This window comes from Malaclemys terrapin, chromosome 20, assembly GCF_027887155.1.
Source record: "Malaclemys terrapin pileata isolate rMalTer1 chromosome 20, rMalTer1.hap1, whole genome shotgun sequence".
NCBI lineage: Eukaryota > Metazoa > Chordata > Testudines > Emydidae > Malaclemys > Malaclemys terrapin.
Window position 1 is genome coordinate 13,529,759 of NC_071524.1, and position 18,744 is coordinate 13,548,502.

The following is an 18,744-nucleotide window of genomic DNA, read 5'->3' on the forward strand; positions in this document are numbered from 1 at the left end:
CAACTGGGCTCTACATCTAATAACAATAATAATAATTGTTGGTATTTTTTTTTAAATATGGGCAATTTCAGGAAAATACCTTTTTGATGTTGCCTAATCTATTCCACCTTGCGAGGAAGCTGGTCAATCCAAAGGGGCTGGATGAAAACATGGCAAGTCAAAATTGGGGGGCGGGAGTTCATGAAAAGTATCTTTAGAAAAATTTCCCCCCAAATTAGACATGTCAAGCAAACCCAAATGGTTTTGTGTTAAGAACTTAAAAATAACTCCCATTTTCGGTTCTAACCAACTGCGACTAATTCTATTTATTCCAGTATTTGGGACAGTACTGTATTGAAGAATGCTGGAACATTTCACTTTACAAAGGTATCCTTCTAGCCTGCTACAACAGTGACTGAAAGCTCAAGTTAATGCTATTGAAGTACTTTAGCCTATTACCAGAGCATTTTTGGACGGGTGCCTGTAGGAAAACACTCTGGGTTATCGTAGTGTTACTGAAGTATTTCGGGGTGTTGTAGTATTATAGGGTATTGGTGTAGTTCTTTTATTCGGGTATCTTTCTGAAAACATTACCGGTTATCGTAGCGTTACTGGGGTGGTGTTACTGTGGTGTTTTCGGATATGGCGGTAGTCTTTTTAACGAGGATGCCATGTTAAAAACACCCCAGAATTGTATTACCCAGCAATGGGGTAGGTTTTCCAGAATAGCCTTGGGCCACCGGAGTAGTTTTGGGGTTAAATCGGGTAATCCCTCTGTGAGCTGGTGTGCCCCTTTGCAGCCCTGCTCTGACCTTGGCATTTCCAGTGAGGGCTGTCCCAGGCACTCTATGTAGGCATGTATCGAAAAAGACAGACAAATATTTTGGCACAAAAACCACCTCCCGAGCCCTCCTCCCGCCTCCCTTTGCAAAGTTTGATATGCAACACCCCCGTCATAGGCTACAGCAGCAAGTTTTGTTCGACACAAAAGATCCCAGAACCATTCGGGACGCTCCCACAGCTGGCAGGAATGGGCGGAGCTCCCCACGGGGGCGGAGCAATGCCTATTGACCCCAGCGCAGGATCTGGCCCGACCCATGTAAAAGGGCCGGCTCTCCCGGCCCTGCCTCTCTGCCTCTCATCTCACCTCCGAGATTCAGTGCAAGATGCTACTTAAATATTGCTTCCTTTTTAGTAGTAAATATTTTCACATTTGTTTTGTTCCCTAGTTTAAAAGGTTACAAACCCCCCTCCCTCAGCCCCCCGGCTAACGAATGGAAAATGATTGATCTCTGCTAGCTAACATGCAGCCCCCCCACCCCCCCCGCCCAGATCCCAGACCCACCGCTAGCCCCTTCCCCTGAGTCTGTCCCCAATTCCTGTCCAACCATCTACCTGCTGGAGCAACGTGGACACGGCTGCCCTCTCGGTGCCTCTTATGCACCTTCCCGGTGAGCTCTGGTGCCTGCAAAGGGCCATGCAAAGCAAACCCGCCTGTGCCCAGGCTGACAGCCAGCTGGGGATCAGGAAGAGATTCTCCTTCCCAGGGTAAAATATTGCACAAATCCACAGCTCGCCCCTGGGGTGGGGGGTGAACGGCCGGTGTCACATTGGGAGGGGGCTCCTTTGGGCTCTGGGGTGGGAGCGTTATGGGGTAAGTGCCAGTGTCAGGTAGGGAGGATAATGGGATAAGTGCCGATGCTAACTGGGGTTGGGGGGGTGACAGGGTCAGATGGGGAGGGGTCCCTAGGGCGGGGGAGGCAATGGGGTTCCTGCAGGGGTCAGACGGGGGGAGGGGTCTTCTAGGGGCTGTGATTGCATTGGGACCTATGAAGCACTTAAGCCGACGCCCGTCCCCCCAGACACAGGGGCCCGGCTCTGGTGGGGTCTCTCCGAGCACAGCACTGGCGCAGAGCCGCTCACCCCCACCACCCGCCGCCGGTGATATGCTCATTTCACTCCCGCCTCTTCCAATGCTCGTGAGTAACCCTCCAATAACAAACCCGCCCCGGGATCACAAACAACCCTACAATAACAAGCCAGTGCATACAACCTAGGGCTTCTGAGCAACCCTACAATAACAAGCCAGTGCATACAACCTAGGGCTTCTGAGCAACCCTACAATAACAAGCCAGTGTATATAACCCAGGGCTTCTGAGCAACCCTACAATAACACACCAATGGAAGAAGCCTGACACACAGGAGCGACATTACACTAACAAGCCAACCTGTTCAGCCAAAAAGCTTCCGAAGGATCCTGCAATAACAAGCCAGTGCAGACAGGGGTGGAGGCGGGTGGAAAGGAAAACATCCCTGTTTCCAGAAGCCCTGGAGGGCAAAAGCGGTGCATTAACAAGGGGTCAGCTGTAAACACAGTGTGGAGAATGGCCCCACTGATTTGATCACAGAACGGCTACCGGATACCCTGGCACGAGCCCAGGGGCTACTGGGCCTGACCCCAGTGCTAGCCCAGGGGCTAATGGATACCCCGGCACTAGCCCAGGGCTACTGGGCATCCGGCTCTCACGGACTGCCCTGAGTCGCTGATATGTGAACCAAGGCCTTTCCACGCTGCCCACAGACTGCGCTGCCAGCAGGGGGAGCCCTTGGCTGGCTCAAGGTGATAATACTGCTTGAGGCATCAAAGAGATCCTGGGGGAGGCAGGGGTGGGGGTTTCTAAGGAAGAGGGAGAGGAGCAATGTCCCTTCCCTGGAGCAACGGGGCCAGTCGTGAGGTCCACGGCTTGAGACGATACCGATATCCACCCCCGAGGCTGAGAAAATAGCCAGCGTCCCAGCCGGGCTTTAATACTGAGTGGTAGCTGTAGGAAGGGCTGCCTAGTGCCTCACTTTCTTGGCCATGCCAACCGCCCGGGGCCTGTGCGAGCGGCGGCGATGGCTGGGTTCCCTGCCCCGTCGCTGCTCCGGCGGGACGGGCTCCACCGCTCGCGTTCCCTGGGGGTGTGGGGGGAGAGATTCCTCCCTAGATGGATGTGACATCAGCATTTACAGAACAGCCCCGAAGGAAAATAAAACCACACCCGGACGGTTTGGCCCCGTCTGTCACCGGAAGCAGGCTATGACATTATAGGAAGCAGTCTATGACATCACAGGAAGCAGCCTGACGTGCCTCGGGCAGGCGTTTACACCACAGCAAGTAGCCTCCTACACCACAGGAAGTATCATACTACATCACTGATAGACACTTGTGATGTCACAGGAAGTAGCCTATCACATCACAAGAAATAGCCTCCTCCACCACAAGAAGTAGCATACCACATCACTGATAGACGCTTGTAATGTCACAGGAAGTAGCCTATGACATCACAAGAAGTAGCCTCCTACACCATAAGAAGTAGCATACTACATCACTGGTAGACACTTGTAGTGCCACAGGAAGTAGCCTATGACATCACAGGAAGTAGCCCCTTACGCCACATTACATCACAGACCACCATGCATGTTGTCACAGCTTCATGTTCTGCTCCTTATCTCCCCACCCTCCAATCATCCGGTCTGGCAGACATTGCCGAGCGAGATGACAAAACCCAGCCCTGTGGCTACGCCATGGACAGACTCCCACCCCCACTCCCCATGGGGACAGCGCAGCCACCTTTCCAGTTACGCACCTAGAGATATTTTTAAAACTTGTTGCTTTCTTTCTGGAGGAAGAGGGGGAGTGTGTCCCCCCACTTTTGCTGAAGATATGAATAACTACCCCCCCAGCCCACAAAAACCACCCCCAATCCTAACTTAACACCCCCCTCCCACCCCGAGTTCAACACAATTTGACTATCTACACGCCGAAAATAAAACGCATCAGTGAAATGCCGCGTCACAGCTTAAGTTCAATAAGACCCAGCTACAGAGGGGGCATGTGGGGGATTTACGGCAACTGTGGCTCACGCCAAGACCCCGTTCCCCACCCCCCGTCGTCTCAACATGGGTCCAGATCAGCGCCAATCACCCCTCCCCCAATTATGGATCAAAATCCAATTCCCCCCCCCCCAAGACTTACATGGATGCACTCCCCAAAGTGCGATCTGCTCCCTGAATAGAGAGAGCAGGGGGTGGGGGAGGTCTGGCTGGGGGGGGGGCCAGAAAGAAAGGAAATAAAGAGAAAATTTGACCCATTTTCTTTTTCTATTAAAAAAAAAGAAGTGCAATATATACATATCAGACAGAACGCACGGCAAGGTCCGCGGGCCGATCCGGAGATCGCGTCTGGATCGGAGCTGGTCATTAGATTGGGGGGGAACCCCTCCCTACTGGAGGGGATGCATGTTTGGGGGCGTGCGGGGGATGGGCAGGGTGGGGGAGAGGGGCCTGTTTGTTTGTTTGTTTGACGTTTAAAATGGATTTCTCCCTTTGGTGACTCCCTCCGGCCCTACCCTACTTTCTGCGGGTTGGTGGCTCGCACCCCCTGCTCGTACGTCACTCGCTGGCTGATGAGGTACTGGGCGGCCTGCGTGGCTGCCGGCGTGCCGGTGATGGTGACTTTACGGTTCCTGGTGCCAGGGATAAACTCTCCCTTTTTGGAGATCTGGATCCGGGCGCCCGTCAGCTCCTGATACTCCACCAGCGTCTTGCCCCCTTTGCCCAAGATGGCCCCCACCAGATTCTCTGGCACCGCGATCTCCACCATATCCTTGGCACTCTCCACTAACTTCTCCGTGGCCAGGAAGGAGCTGGCCACCAGCGGCGAGGCTGTGCCCAGGTAGCCGTTGGCCGCCCCGGTGGCGGCCGCCAGGGAGCCCAAGGTGAAGGCCCCCACAGCGCCGGCTGGCGTGCTGGTGCTGGCGGAGGCATCGCTGGCGTAGGAGGCCAGGAGGTTGGCGGCAGCGGCTGCGGCAGGATTGGCGCCAGCCGCCACGGCGGCCAGCACGCCAGAGGCGGCAGCAGAATTGAGCCCCAGCCCCAGGGAGTTGGTGTTGTATCCGTAACTGGCCAAGGTGTTGAGGGCCGTGCTGATGGCCAGCAGGTCGCTGCCGGAGAAGCCCGGCAGGGCCGCCGGGAAGGCCCCGACGCCGGCCAGGCTGGTGTGTCCCAGCAGGCCCGAGGCGGTGGCGGCGGCGGCGGCGGCCGGCAGCACGTCCGTGGAGTTGGCGTAGGGCGAGCCGGTGGGGTTGGAGTTGGCCACGGGGCCGGTGATGTTGGCGTAGCTGATGTTCAGGCAGCTGCTGCTCTGTGGGTCCTCCTGGATTTTCTGCACGATGATGTCCACCGCCTTGCGGATCTGCTCGGGCTCCCCGCTGACCGTCACCACCCGCTCCTGCAGGTTGATGCCCTCCGGCTTCTGGCTCAGCTGCACCCAGGCCCCCGACTGCTCCATGATGGCCTTCACCGTGGCACCCCCTTTGCCGATGATCAGCCCAGCTGTGCTGTTGGGGACGATCAGTTTGGCCTGCCGAGGGGAAGAGACAGGGGGGGGTGTTAGTGGGGGTGGGGAATGAGCTCCAGCAGCTTCCATTGCCTTTCGCCAATGCCGAGCTGCAGCCCCCTCTGGGGTGGGGTGTAGGGCTATTTATACGGGGACCCCCCAGTGCTGAGCTCAGCCCCCTCTGGGGTTCCATATGACATACAAGGATCACCCGTGCCCCGCTCCCTGCAGCACATCCCCTAGTGCCGCGTGGAGACAAGCATGCTCCTGTCTCCACAGAGGGGCCTGGCGGGGGTGTCGTACCCACTCAGAGAGCTGGGCGACTCCCAGCCACACGTGGGCTGAGCTGGGAAGGGGTGCTGCCCAGACACTGCTGGCCGGAGCTGGGTTCCCCTTCAGCACCATGGAGAGCAGTGACAGCATCCAGCACACCCAGAGTTCGCTACACCCAACCCTAGGCACACCCAGAGCTCAGTACACCCAGCACCCTGCACACCCAGAGCATGGTACACCCAGAGCTCGGTACACCCAGCACCCTGCACACCCAGAGCGTGGTACACCCAGAGCTCGGTGCACCCAACCCTAGGCACACCAAGAGCTCAGTACACCCAGCACCCTGCACACCCAGAGCGTGGTACACCCAGAGCTCGGTACACCCAGCACCCTGCACACCCAGAGCGTGGTACACCCAGAGCTCGGTACACCCAGCACCCTGCACACCCAGAGCGTGGTACACCCAGAGCTCGGTACACCCAGCACCCTGCACACCCAGAGCGTGGTACACCCAGAGCTCGGTGCACCCAGCACCCTGCACACCCAGAGCGTGGTACACCCAGAGCTCGGTGCACCCAACCCTAGGCACACCCAGAGCTCAGTACACCCAGCATCCAGCACACCCAGAGCTCGGTGCACCCAGCCCTAGGTACAACCCAGGCCTAAGAGGGGGTCAGGGAAGGGCTGGGGCATGATCTTGGCCTGGAGGGCCTCAATCAGGCTGTCCTTGGGCCCTCCCCAGACTGGCCACCTGCAGTGACACAGCCTGGGGCTAGGGGCAGACCAGGGGGCTCTGCCTGGGAAGGGAGGAGGATGCAGCCTCCCCACCCTATTACATAACCGCGGCCCAGGAGCAAAGGAAAACACCACAGCGACTTAGCCGAGAAAATCTCTTGCGTAACAAGCTCGGATGCAGGCCCCGACCCCGCTGTCGGGCCAGACTAACCCACAGGAGAGAGCCGCAGCTTGGCTCTGCCGGTGCCCCTCAGCCCTGACCCGCAGCCATAGGCGCTGACTCCGTGGGTGCTCCGATCAGCGTTTCCCCCTCCCTCTCCACGCCTCCCACCTACAGCAATCAGCTGTTTCAAGGCATGCAGGAGGCTGGGGGGGAGGAATGATGACGTGGCACAGGGTGAGCCATGTCCCCAGGGGCCCAAAGAGGCAAGAGACCCACACCTCATCCTGTTCAACAGGAGATTTCTTGGGAGATTTTAGCAACCCTGGCTTCTCCCAGCAGGGGGCGCTGTGGGGAGCGGGGCAGGAGCCGGCTGTGGGGGGAGCTCCCGGCTCCTCCAGCCCCAGCCTCTCCCAGCAGGGGGCGCTGTGGGGAGGGGCACAGAAGTGTGCCGGGCGGAGGGAGGTGTCAGACTCATTCCCGCCCTGTTTCTTTGACACAGTCAGGAAAGTCAAGTGAGCCTTTGTTGCCTTTGAAGTAGCCAGGCCTGGGCGGGGGTGGGGGTGCCGACCCGATGCCCCCACAGCTCCGTCCCTGTCAAGGGACTTCCCAGGATGACCTGTGCTGTGGGGGGAGATCGGGGGGGTGGGGGAGAGGCTGCAGGCTGTGATCAGACCTAGTCCCCAGCGGACAGGAGGGACAACAGGATGCAGGTGACTAGGGCAAAGGGGCCTCGGGGAGCGAGGACATGGGCGGTGTCAATCCCCTTTCCCTGGGGGGAGGGGAAGGGGAGTTAAAACCAAGAGTCAGGATTAGAACCCAGGCGTCCTGACTCCCAGCCCCGCTGCTCTAATCCAAGAGAGCCCGTCCCCTCCCAGAGCTGGGATAGAACCCAGGAGTCCTGACTCCCAGGCCCCCTGCTCTAACGCAAGAGAGCCCGTCCCCTCCCAGAGCTGGGGAGCGAACCCAGGCATCCTGGTCCCCACTCCCTGGTCCTAACCCATAGAATTCCCACCTTGCTACAATCCTGTTGACCCCGGGGGCTGGGCTTGTGTATCTGGGGAAACAGACCAGAATGGCTATTGCCCTTGCGGGAGGAATGGCCTGGAGGGGACGACCCCGCCCTGCCCGGGGGGAACGGACTGAGAGGATGTTCCCCTCTCGGCCCCATGGGGATGGACAGGGTGGGCCAAAGGAGACATGAAGTCATCTCTTTCTTCTTGGGAATGACAAATGCTGTCCCGAGGGGACCCTGGCGTCCGGGCAAGGGCCACCACGTGGGCCCCAGTCTGGACATGGCTCATCCTCGCACGGGATGGTGTCACATGAGGACCTTAAGGGAGGGGGTGAGGATTGGGGAGAGTCTACTGGGGCCTTTGTGACCAACGGGGATGCTGGACCAGACCCCTGGACCCGATCCTGAATCACAACCCGGGCCCGGGGCTCCTCCCCTCCTGTAGCTCTGCCAGTGCCTCTCTATCCAGACCCGCAGACCCCTGCTAGCCCAGCCCTGGGCTCCCCCACACCTCTGCTGGTGCCCCTCACTCCCAACCCACAGCCCCAGCCCAGCACTGTCCCCACCTCTCCCAGTTCTGCCGGTGTCCCTCAATCCTGACCCGCAGCCTGCCACTATCCCAGCCCTGGGCGTCCCTTTCTCCCAACCTGCAGTCCCTGGCTATCCCAGAATGCAGCAAATTCCCTATTCAAAAAAGAGACCCATCCAACTCACTTCATGTGTGGCCAGAGGCAGGCTCTGAACCCAGAACCCCAGCGAGGGAGGTTGCGGGGGATGGACTGTGAAACTCCACTTGCCCCCCAGCAATCTCTGCACTAACCCCTGGGCAGTGTTGCCCTAGCCCCACGCTACAGCGTCCCAGAGACCCCAAGGCCTTTGTGGCTGCTGATGGCTAATAGGTGTGTTACAGCCCCTGCACATTACAATGGGTGTGCAGGAGGGTGTGTACCGCCCCTGCCCTGCCTGCTGAGGGCAGTGTGTGCTGCTGACAGCCCCAGTATGGTGACACTGGGAAGCGCTATCTGGGATCTGGGGAGCTCAGGACAATCACAGGGACTGCCCGAGTCCAGCCTCCCCCGCAGAGTCCTGGCTGCTCCCTGCGGGCAGAGGCGGATTAAGGTTTCCCGGGGCCCTCGGCCAGAGCAAGTGGGGGACCCCTGCCAACCCCTTCTGCCTGCGGTCCCACCCCCGTTCCGCCCCTTCCACCTGCAGCCCCGCCCATGGCCCCACCCCTTTCTGTCTCTCCCCTGGGCCCCGCCCCTGGTCCACCCAGGGTCCCCCCATTCTGCCCCCGCACTGTGGCCCCACAACCTGTTTGCTCCTTTCTGCCCTCCCCCCAAGACTGGAGAAGCTCTGTCTCCCCGCTATGGCCTCAGGGCCGCAACAGGGAGTGAGAGCTCCCCCAGCCCTGAGGCCGTGGCAGGGAGCGAGAGCTCCTCCAGTCCCGGGGCTGCAGCCGGGTCTAGACACTGGGGCTTCCCCCACCACCCCCGGTGCTTCTGTGGGGGACCAGGGTCGGGGCGCTGGGGCTTTTCCTGCCCTGCCTGCCCAGTGTTTCTTCCAGGGATGGGGTTGGGGTGCTAGGGGCTTCCCCTGCCACCCCGCAGCTTCTGCCAGGGAGTGGGTTTGGGGAACTGGGGCTTCCCCCACCCCGCCCGGCAGCCTGGGCTCAGGGCTTCCGCTGCCTGGCAACGGATTTTTTCCAGGGGCCCCCCAGTTGGCCGGGGCCCCTGGCACGGGCTCCGTTGGCCCAGTGGCTAATCCACCACTACCTGGGAGTGTCCAGTCCCCCGGATCTCACCTGCTTGGCGCGGTCCGGGTTCATGGTGGTCTGCGGCTGCAGGATGTTGACGGACTCCGGCTTCACCACGGACTGGGGGATCTCACGCACCTTCTCGGCGATGAAGTTGTGGACGGCGTTGAGGGCCTCGGCTGTGCCCTGCACGAGGCACACCCGCTCTGTGGTGCCTGGGGAGGGGAGAGCATGGGCAGGTTAGCACCCAGAGTTCTGGGCACAGAGGGCACCAAGCTGGAGAGAGATGCGCTGATGTGAGCTTACAGGGAGGGAGTGTGCAAAAGGGGAGAACAACTGACACCAAAGGGGTGAGTGTGCAAAAGGGAAGTGAGTGTGTAAGGGAACTGAGACCAAAGGAATGGGGGTGATGGAGGAAGGTGAGTGTGCAAGACGAGAGGAAGTGTGTAAGCGAGCAACAATTGATGCCAGAGGAATGAGTGTGCGAGTGGGTGTGCAGGGGACAACGGATTGCAGAGGGAAAAGTGTGCACGCAGGCATGAGGAGGATGCGGGTGTAAGAGGAGGAGTGAGTGTGCCAGCAGGTGTATTTACACCTAGGTCTTGACCAGCCACCACTGCCTTGGCCTTCCTTTGCCCACCTGTTGCCTGCGTCCCATCCCTCTCCAAACCCCCCCCCCCCCCCGCTCCAGAGAGGCCCAGCATGGCACATAGAGGGTTAATGCGCGCCAGACATGCCCCACCAGCTGCTGCCTGTTTAAAGCCAACAGCTGGCAGGGCTGCCAACGAGGGCCCCGTTGCTCCCCTCCGGGACCCCTACCATGGGACAGGGCTGGTGTCAGCCCCCACAGGGAAGGGAGCTCTTAGCACCCCCCATCTCCCTTGAATGCCAGCCTTTCACCTCCACCCTGTGACCTCTCCTGTCGGCTGATGGGGAAACTGAGGGGGGTTGGGACTTGCCCTCCCCAAGGTCACACACTGAGCCTGTGGCAGGGCTGGGGATCGAACCCAGGAGTCCTGACGCCCAGCCCCCCGCCCCTTTTAACCACTAGATTCCACTCCCCACCCAGAGCCGGGGGAGACCCCTGGCGCTCCCCCTTTAGCTCAGGGTCTAGGGCTTTGGGGCTGGGGATTCTGGGTGCAATCGCTGCAGAGCATTTGATCCCCATGGCAGGGAGGTTCATCCCCAGGGTGTGGGGTACAGCCCTGGGGAGCAAATGCCTCAGCTGGTGCCAGTGCTGTTGCATGGGGGAGCTGGGGGTGGGGAGGGGAGAGGAGAGAGAGGGAGGGAAACCAAGGATTTTTGGTCTCTCTCCTTCCCCACAACATCCCCTTCCCCATGTCCCTGCTCCCCACATCCCAAACCCCCTTCCCCTCTCCCTCCCCTCCTTGGCCCACATCCCCCTCTCCATATCCCCTCCTCACGTCCCCACTTCCCCCTTCCCCCTCCCCTCCCCTCCCCACATCCCTCTCCTTGGCCAACATCCCCCTCTCCATATCCCTCCCCGCATCCCCTTCCCCTCTCTCTCCCTTCCCCACATCCCCCTTCCCAGCTCTCTCCTCCCCAGACCCCTCCTCTCCTTGCATCCCCTTCCCCCTCCCTATATCCCCCCTTCTCTTCCTCCTTCCTTCCTGCTACGTCCCCCCGCTCCTCCCAGTTTGCCCCTCCGCATGGCCCCACTCTCCCTCCTTCCCCACATCTCCCATCCCCCTCATTACCCCCGCCCCTCGCCATGCCCCCTCCCCCCGCCCGTTTTTCCCCCAACCTCCCCCCCTCAGCTGCTGCCTCAACAAAACAGGCACAGCCGGGTTACCATGGCAACCTGCAGCGTTTTGGAACCCCCTCCCCCCCCAGCAGCCGTGATGGAGGCTTAAGGGCCTGTCGCCATGGCAACCGGCACCCCCTCATCTGCCATCCGCCGGTTACCTGGGCGATGAGGGACCCTTTGTCCCCAGCAATGAACTCCCCCATCCGGGGTGGGGTGAGAGGCCCCAGGCGGGAAGGGGAGGAGGAGAGTTGGCAGGGGGGCCCCAGTTGCCCCACAGCGAGGGTTGAGGCCCAGCGCAGGGCCTGGCATCAGGGGCTCAAGGATCCCGGTGGGGGGGGGGCAGCGGGAGGCCCGGTCCCATCCCCCCGTCCCCACACAGCGTCAGAGGTTCGGAGAAGACAGGAGGGAAATGCGGGGAGGGCCCTGGATGAGTCACGGATCCTCAGGCTGGCTCAAAATGTAACCCCCTCCCCATCCTATGACCAACCCCGGCCTCTCCGAGCCAGCCAAACCCGTGACGCCACGGCCCACCCTTGACAACCACCGATGCTATGGCCCACCCTCGGAAACCACGGCCCATGGCAGACGCCCGCCTTCACCAACCACAACCCATGGCACCACGGCCCATCCTCACCAACCACCAACACCATGGCACCATAGCCCACCTTCACCAACCATGGCCCTCAGCCTACCCTCACCAACTACGATGCCATGGCCCACGCCCACTCTCACCAACCACCAATGCATGCTCGCCAACCACAGCCCACAGCACCACGGCAGCACAGCCCATGCTCACCAAACCACAGACCACGCTCAATAGACCATCAACACCGCAGCCTGTGGCACCACAACCCACATGCACCAAACCACGGCCCACAGTACCGCAAACCTCCTTCACCACACCACACACCTCCCTCCCTGCAATCCACCGCCAGCACCAGAGCACAGACCACCAACCGCCACCAGCACTGCCCACCGCTCTCCCCAAAGCACCAACCCTACAAACCGCAACAGCCATCCACACACTACCGCAGGCCACTCCCACCAACACACAAACCACCAGAGTCATCCCACATCTCTCAGTGGTTACAGCGGGGGGTCAGGAGCAGGACTCCTGGGTTCTATCCCAGCTCTGGAAGGGGAGTGGGGTCTAGTGGTTAGAACAGGGGGCTAGGAGTCAGGACTCTTGGTTCTATCCTGGCTCTGGGAAGGGATTGGGGATCTAGTTGTTAGAGCAGGGGGCGATGGGATCCAGGACTCCTGGGTTCTATTCCCAGCTCTGGGAGTGGAGTGGGGTCTAGTGGTTAGAGCAGGGGGCTGGGAGTCAGGACTCCTGGGTTCTATCCTGGCTCTGGGAGGGCAGTGGGATCTACTGGTTAGAGGCTGGGGGGGGGGGGGACAAGAGCCAGGACTCCTTGTTCTATCCCCAGCTCTGGGAGAGGAGTGGGTTTGGTGCAAGCAAGTCATGGCCCTCAGAGACTGAGCACAGGCTATGGAGACCAGAGTGGCTGAACCGAAGGAGCTGAGGGAGACAGAGAGGTACAGAGAGGAGATTTTCTGGGGCACAGCAGAGTGGGTCCCACCCCCAGTCTGTGCTGCTGAGGAGGAGGGAAGGCTCGGGGAAGGAGAGCATTAAGCTGGAGTGGAGGGATATGATCCCATCGTTGGGACCCTCCTTCCAGACACACTGAGGAGAGCCCTTCAGGGGAGGGGACCCCAGTTATTAGGAAGAGCCAGGTAATAGCAATGGGGGAGTTGATTGTTAAAAATATGGATAGTTGGGTTTGTGGTGACTGGGAGAACCGCATGGTGACTTGCCTGCTGGGCGTGAAGGCTGCAGAGCTCATGAGACATCTAGACAGACTTATGTGCCGTGCTGGGGAGGAGCCGGTGGTCGTGGTACATGTAGGTACCAGTGACACAGGGAAAGGTAGGAGAGAGATCCTGGAGGCCAAATTTAGGCTGCTAGGTAAGAGGTCCAGGAACTCTATGGTAGCTTTCTCTGAAATGCTTCCAGTTCCACGTACAGGGCCAGTTAGACAGGCAGAGATGCAGGGTCTCTGCCAATGCGCGGATGAGACAATGGTGTTGGGAGGAGGGGTTTAGGTTTATTAGGAACTGGGGAACCTTTTGGGAAAGGAAGAGCCTATACAAGGAAGGATGGGTTTCACCTAAAGCAAAACAGAACCAGATTGCTGGCGTGTAAAATCAGAAAGGTCATAGAGGCGTTTGTAAATTAAGGGCTGGGGGAAGGCCGACAGGTGCAGAGGAGCACACGGCTCAGACAGAGACATCCCTTAGGGGAAGAGTAAAGAAGAGAGCGTAGAAGTTGGTAAAGTACAGGCAGGAACTGTAGAGAAACAGTCGAAGGAAAAAGAGACCCGTTCAATTACATCACAGGAAGGCAGACAACTAAATACTCACAAATTTTGTAAGTGCTTATATACAAATGTAAGAGGTTTAAATATTAAGATGTGTGAACTAGAGTGCCTGGTATTAAATGAGGATATTGCTATAATAGGCATCACAGAAACGTGGTGGAACAATGATCAGTGGGATGCGGTAATACCAGGGTACAAAATACATAGGAATGACAGAGTAGGTCGTGCTGGTCGGGGTGTGGCACCACTATATGTGAAAGAAAGCATAGAGTCAAACACAGTAAAAATCTTAAATGAATTAAACTGAACCATCAAATTTCTATGGATAGAAATTCCATGCTTGGATAATAAGTGTGTAGCAGTAGGAATATCCTACCGATCACCTGACCAGGATGGTGATGGTGACTGTGAAATGGTCAGGGAGATTAGAGAGGCTACAAAAATAGAAATCCCAATAATAATGGGGGATTTCAACTATCCCCATAGGGACTGGGTACATATCAACTCCAGATGGGATGCAGAGATAAAATTTCTAGACACCATTGATGGCTGCTCCTTGGAGCAGCTAGTCCTGCCGGAACCAACAAGGGGAGAGATAATTCTTGATTTAGTCCTACGCACCACACGGGGTCTGGTCCAAAAGGTGAATATAGCTGAACCCAGGGCTGGCCTTAGACCAAACGGCACCCCAGGCGAGGAGCATCTTTGGCACTCCCCTCCCCATTTGTTAAACTTTTGAATACCTTATTTTTATTGCGTTTGTAGCCCATTTCATGACTTTGATACACGATCTGCATGCCTGATTTATCCCTGTCCTAGAAGATGATAAATTTGGATGCTAGGATCTGTAAATCCATATTTATTCTACACAGGTCCAGAACATTCTGGGAGGCTAGTGAAAAATGAATCCACGTACAGAATACCTGAGACGTGTCACTTCAAACATTCTAGTTTCCCTTTTGTTGCTAACAACAAAAACAGCACCCCGAGCCTGGCGCACCCCAAGCCCTGCACCCCAGGTAGACGCTTGGGTCTCCTGGCCCTGGCTGAACCATTTGGTAACAGTGACCATAATGTAATTAAATTTAACAGCCTTGTAGGGGAGAAAATACCAAAGAAACCCGTCACAGTAGCATTTAACTTCAAAAAGGGGAACTGCAGAAAAATAAGGAAGCTTGTTAAACGGAACCTAAAATAGTCACAAGAGAGAAATGCCTGCAAGCTGCATGGAAACTATTTAAAAATACCATAAAAGAGGCTCAACTTAAATGTATAACCTGAATTTAAAAAAAAGCAGTAGGATAACCACAAAAAACACACACCCTGGCTAAACAGCAGAGTAAAAGAAGCAGTTAGAGGCAAAGGGGCATCCTTTAAAAACTGGAAGTCAAATCCCTACAGAGGAAAATAGAAAGGCGCATAAACTCTGGCAAGTCAAGTATAAAAATGATTGTGAAGAGCAACGAGCAAAAAACCGTTTTTTCAAGTACATCAGAAGCAGGAAGCCTGCTGAACAATCAGTGGGTCCACTGGACGATGGAGGTGCTAAAGGAGCACTCAAGGAAGACAAGGTGTTCGTGGGACAACTAAGTGAATTCTTTGCATCGGTCTTTCACTGCAGAGGACATGAGGGAAATTCCCACACCTGAGCCATTCTTTTTACGTGACAAGCCCGAGGAACAGTCTCACTTTGAGGTGTCAGTAGAAGAGGTTTTAGAACAAATTGATAAATTAAAAAGTAACAAGTCACCAAAAACTAAAGTAATGCCCCCCCCCCCTTTTTTTTTTTTTAAGTTCCAGGGGAGATTCTGGCAATTACAGGCTGGTAAGCCTAACTTCGGTACCAGGCAAATTGGTTGAAACTATAGTAAAGAACAGAATTATCAGACACATAGATGAATCATAGAATCATAGGACATAAGGACCTTGAGAGGTCATCCAGTCCTGTCTCCTGCACTCAAAGCAGGACTAAGTATTATCTAGACTATCCCTGACAGGTGTTTGTCCAACCTGCTCTTAAAAATCTCCAATGATGGAGATTCCGCAACCTCCCTAGGCAATTTATTCCAGTGCTTAACCACCCTGACAGGATTTTCCTAATGTCCAACCTAAACCTCTCTTGCTGCAATTTAAGCCCGTCGCTTCTTATCCTATCCTCAGAGGTTAACAAGAACAATTGTTCTCCCTCCTCCTTGTAACAACTTTTTGTGCACTTGAAAACTGTTACCATGTCCCCACTCAGTCTTCTCTTCTCCAGACTAAACAAACCCAGTTCTTTCAATCTTCCCTCGTAGGTCATGTTTTCTAGACCTTTAATCAGTTTTGTTGCTCTTCTCTGGACTTTCTCCAATTTTGTCCACTTCTTTCCTGAAATGTGGTGCCCAGAACTGGACACAATAGAGCAGTTGAGGCCTACATAATATCTCGGGGAAGAGTCAACACAGATTTTGTAAAGGGAAATCATACCTCACCAATCTATTAGAATTCTCTGAGAGGGTCAACAAGCATGTGGACAGAGGTGATCCAGTGGATATAGTGTATTTAGGATGTCATGGGATAAGAGGGAAGGTCCTCTCCAGGATTAGTAACTGGTTAAAAGACAGGAAACAAAGGGTAGGAATAAATGGTCAGTTTTCAGAATGGAGAGCGGTAACTAGTGGTGTCCCTCAGGGGTCTGTACTGGGACCTGTGCTGTTCAACATATTCATTAATGTTCTGGAAAAGGGGGTAAACAGTGAAGTGACAAAGTTTGCAGATGATGCAAAACTATTCAAGATAGGGTCCAAAGGTGATTGTGAGGAGTTAGAAAGAGACCTCACTAAGCTGGGTGACTGGGCAACAAAATGGCAGATGAAATTCATCGTTGATCAATACAAAGTAATGCACATGGGAAAACATAATCCCAACTATACATATAAAATGATGGGGTCTAAATTAGCTTGAGTTACCACTCAAGAAAGAGATCTTGGCATCACTGTGGATATTTCTCTGAAAACATCCTCTCAATGTGCAGCGGCAGTCAAAAAAGCGAACAGAATGTTAGAAACCATTAGGAAAGGGATAGATAAGATAAAGATCATAATGCCTCTATATAAATCCATGGCATGCCCACACCTTGAATACTGCATGCAGATCTGGTCGCTCCATCTCAGTAAAGCTATATTAGAATTGGGAAAGGTAGAAAGAAGGGCAACAAAAATGATTAAGGATCTGGAACAACTTCCATGTGAGGAGAGATTAGAAAGATGGGGACTGTTCAGCCTGGAAAAGAGATGACTAAGGGGGGATACGATGGAGGTCTATAAAATCATGACTGGGGTGGAGAAAGTGAGTAAGGAAGTGTTATTTACTCCTTCCCATAACACAAGAAACAGGGATCATCCAATGAAATTAACAGGCAGCACATTTAAAACAAACATAAGGAAGTTCTTCTTCACGTAGTGCACAGTTAACCTGTGGAACTCACTGCCAGGGGATGTTGTGAAGGCCAAAACTATAACGGGGTTAAAAAAGGAATGAGATAAGTTCCTGGAGGACAGGTCCAGCAATGACTGTTAGCCAAGATGTACAGGGACACAACCCCATGCTCTGGGTGTCCCTAAGCCTCTGACTGACAGAAGCTGGGACTGGACGACATGGGATGGATCACTCGATAATTGCCCTGTTCTGGTCATTCCCTCTGAAGTGTCTGGCACTGGCCACCTGGGCTATCTGGCCTATTGGTCTGACCCAGTCTGGCTTTTCTTACATTCTTATTGATGGAAGCAGGTGGGGCTGGGAGTCAGGACTCCTGGGTTCTAGTCCCACTTTCATCTAGAGATTGTATCCTTCCTCACTTCCTATCCGAAAGCACAGGGTTGCTGTTGGTTGTTAAACATCTGCTGTGTCCCACCCCAGAAGTGGCTGCAGTCGTGACCTCTTCCCCTGCCTCGTGGTGGTGGTGGAGAGGGGGGGAGAGTTGTGGACTCCTCAAGGGGCACGAGGAAAGTTTTATGAACTGTTGGGAGCATCCATTCAACTGTCTGCCCATTGGGCAGGGTTCAGGAAGGACCCCCTCAGCGCTCTTCCCCCTGCAGCCCAGGATCAGGCTTCCCCGGATTGTGACAAAGCCCCACTGGCTTCCCTGAAAACAACAGGGCCTGTCCCAGCCAAGGCCTAATCAAGGCTGGATAAACAGGAAAGGGTGTGGTGAGTGCTGGCCCCAGGCCATGGGTTGGGGCAGAGGTCACAGGCAGTCGAATGGGGCGGGGGGGGGACTGTTCCTGGGAATCATTTTTGTCACCTCCTCTTGGTACCAGGTGCTTCTCCCTCCTGCTAACCTGGGGTTCCCCTGGAGGAGGAGGGTGGGATGGGGGGGCACAATGGAGAGTTCCCAGGCAGGGGTGGATGATGGTCACTGGTTGCACAAAGGAGCGGAGGTGCGAGGGGGCACAAGGAGGGCAGGGTAGGAGGCAGGGCAGGTGTGGGAGGCAGCCGTGCGAGGGGACGTGGCAGTTCCACAGGCTGGCACAAGATTCTGCAAGTGTGAGCAGGGCACGAGCATGTGTATGTGGAGGCTGTGCTGGTGCAACAGGTGGGAGGGGAGAGGTTTGGGGGTTTGTGCCAGGACAGAGTCGGGGGGATGGGGGCAGGTGAGTCCCAGGACAGAGGGGGGGGAGAGACACGGGGGTCCCAGGGCAGAGACAGGGAGTAGGGGCATGGGGGTCCCAGGACAGAGCCAGGGGAGGGACAGGGGGGTCCCCGGACAGAGCCAGGCTGGGGGAGAGACACGGCGTCCCAGGACAGAGCCAGGGGCAGGGACAGGGGGTTCCAGGACAGAGCCAGGGGAGGGGCAAGGGGTCCCAGGACAGAGCCGGGGGGGTAGGGACAGGGGGTCCCAGGACAGAGCCAGGGGAGGGGAAGGGGGTTCCAGGACAGAGCCGCGGGGCAGGGACACGGGGTCCCTGGACAGAGCCAGGGGAGGGGAAGGGGGTTCCAGGACAGAGCCGCGGGGCAGGGATGGGGGTCCCAGGACAGTGCCGGGGGGCAGGGACGGGGGTCCCAGGACAGAGCCGGGGGGCAGGGACACGGGGTTCCAGGACAGAACCTGGAGCAGGGACACGGGGTCCCTGGACAGAGCCGGGGGGCAGGGACAGGGGGTCCCTGGACAGAGCCAGGGGAGGGGAACGGGGTCCCAGGACAGAGCCGGGGGAGGGGCAGGGGTTCCCCGGACAGACCCAGGCCGGGGGAGGGACCAGCCCGCACAGCTCTGGCCTGACTTATCAAGGGGAGCATTTCCTGCCATTGAAGCCGTTTCCCTC

At 56.6% G+C, this 18,744-nt stretch overlaps 1 protein-coding gene across 1 annotated transcript in view; it reads right to left on the minus strand.

Annotated features, from left to right (window-relative positions):
- Positions 1–4,108: 4,108 nt before the first annotated feature.
- The window catches only part of NOVA2 (NOVA alternative splicing regulator 2), a 32,675-nt gene continuing 18,039 nt past the window's right edge, over positions 4,109–18,744 (minus strand). The window contains exons 3-4 of the mRNA XM_054009737.1: positions 9,344–9,510; positions 4,109–5,383 (exon numbers count right to left, since the gene is read on the minus strand). Coding sequence (XP_053865712.1) covers positions 4,367–5,383; positions 9,344–9,510 — 1,184 coding nt within the window. The 3' untranslated portion in view covers positions 4,109–4,366. The remainder of the gene's footprint in view (positions 5,384–9,343; positions 9,511–18,744) is intronic.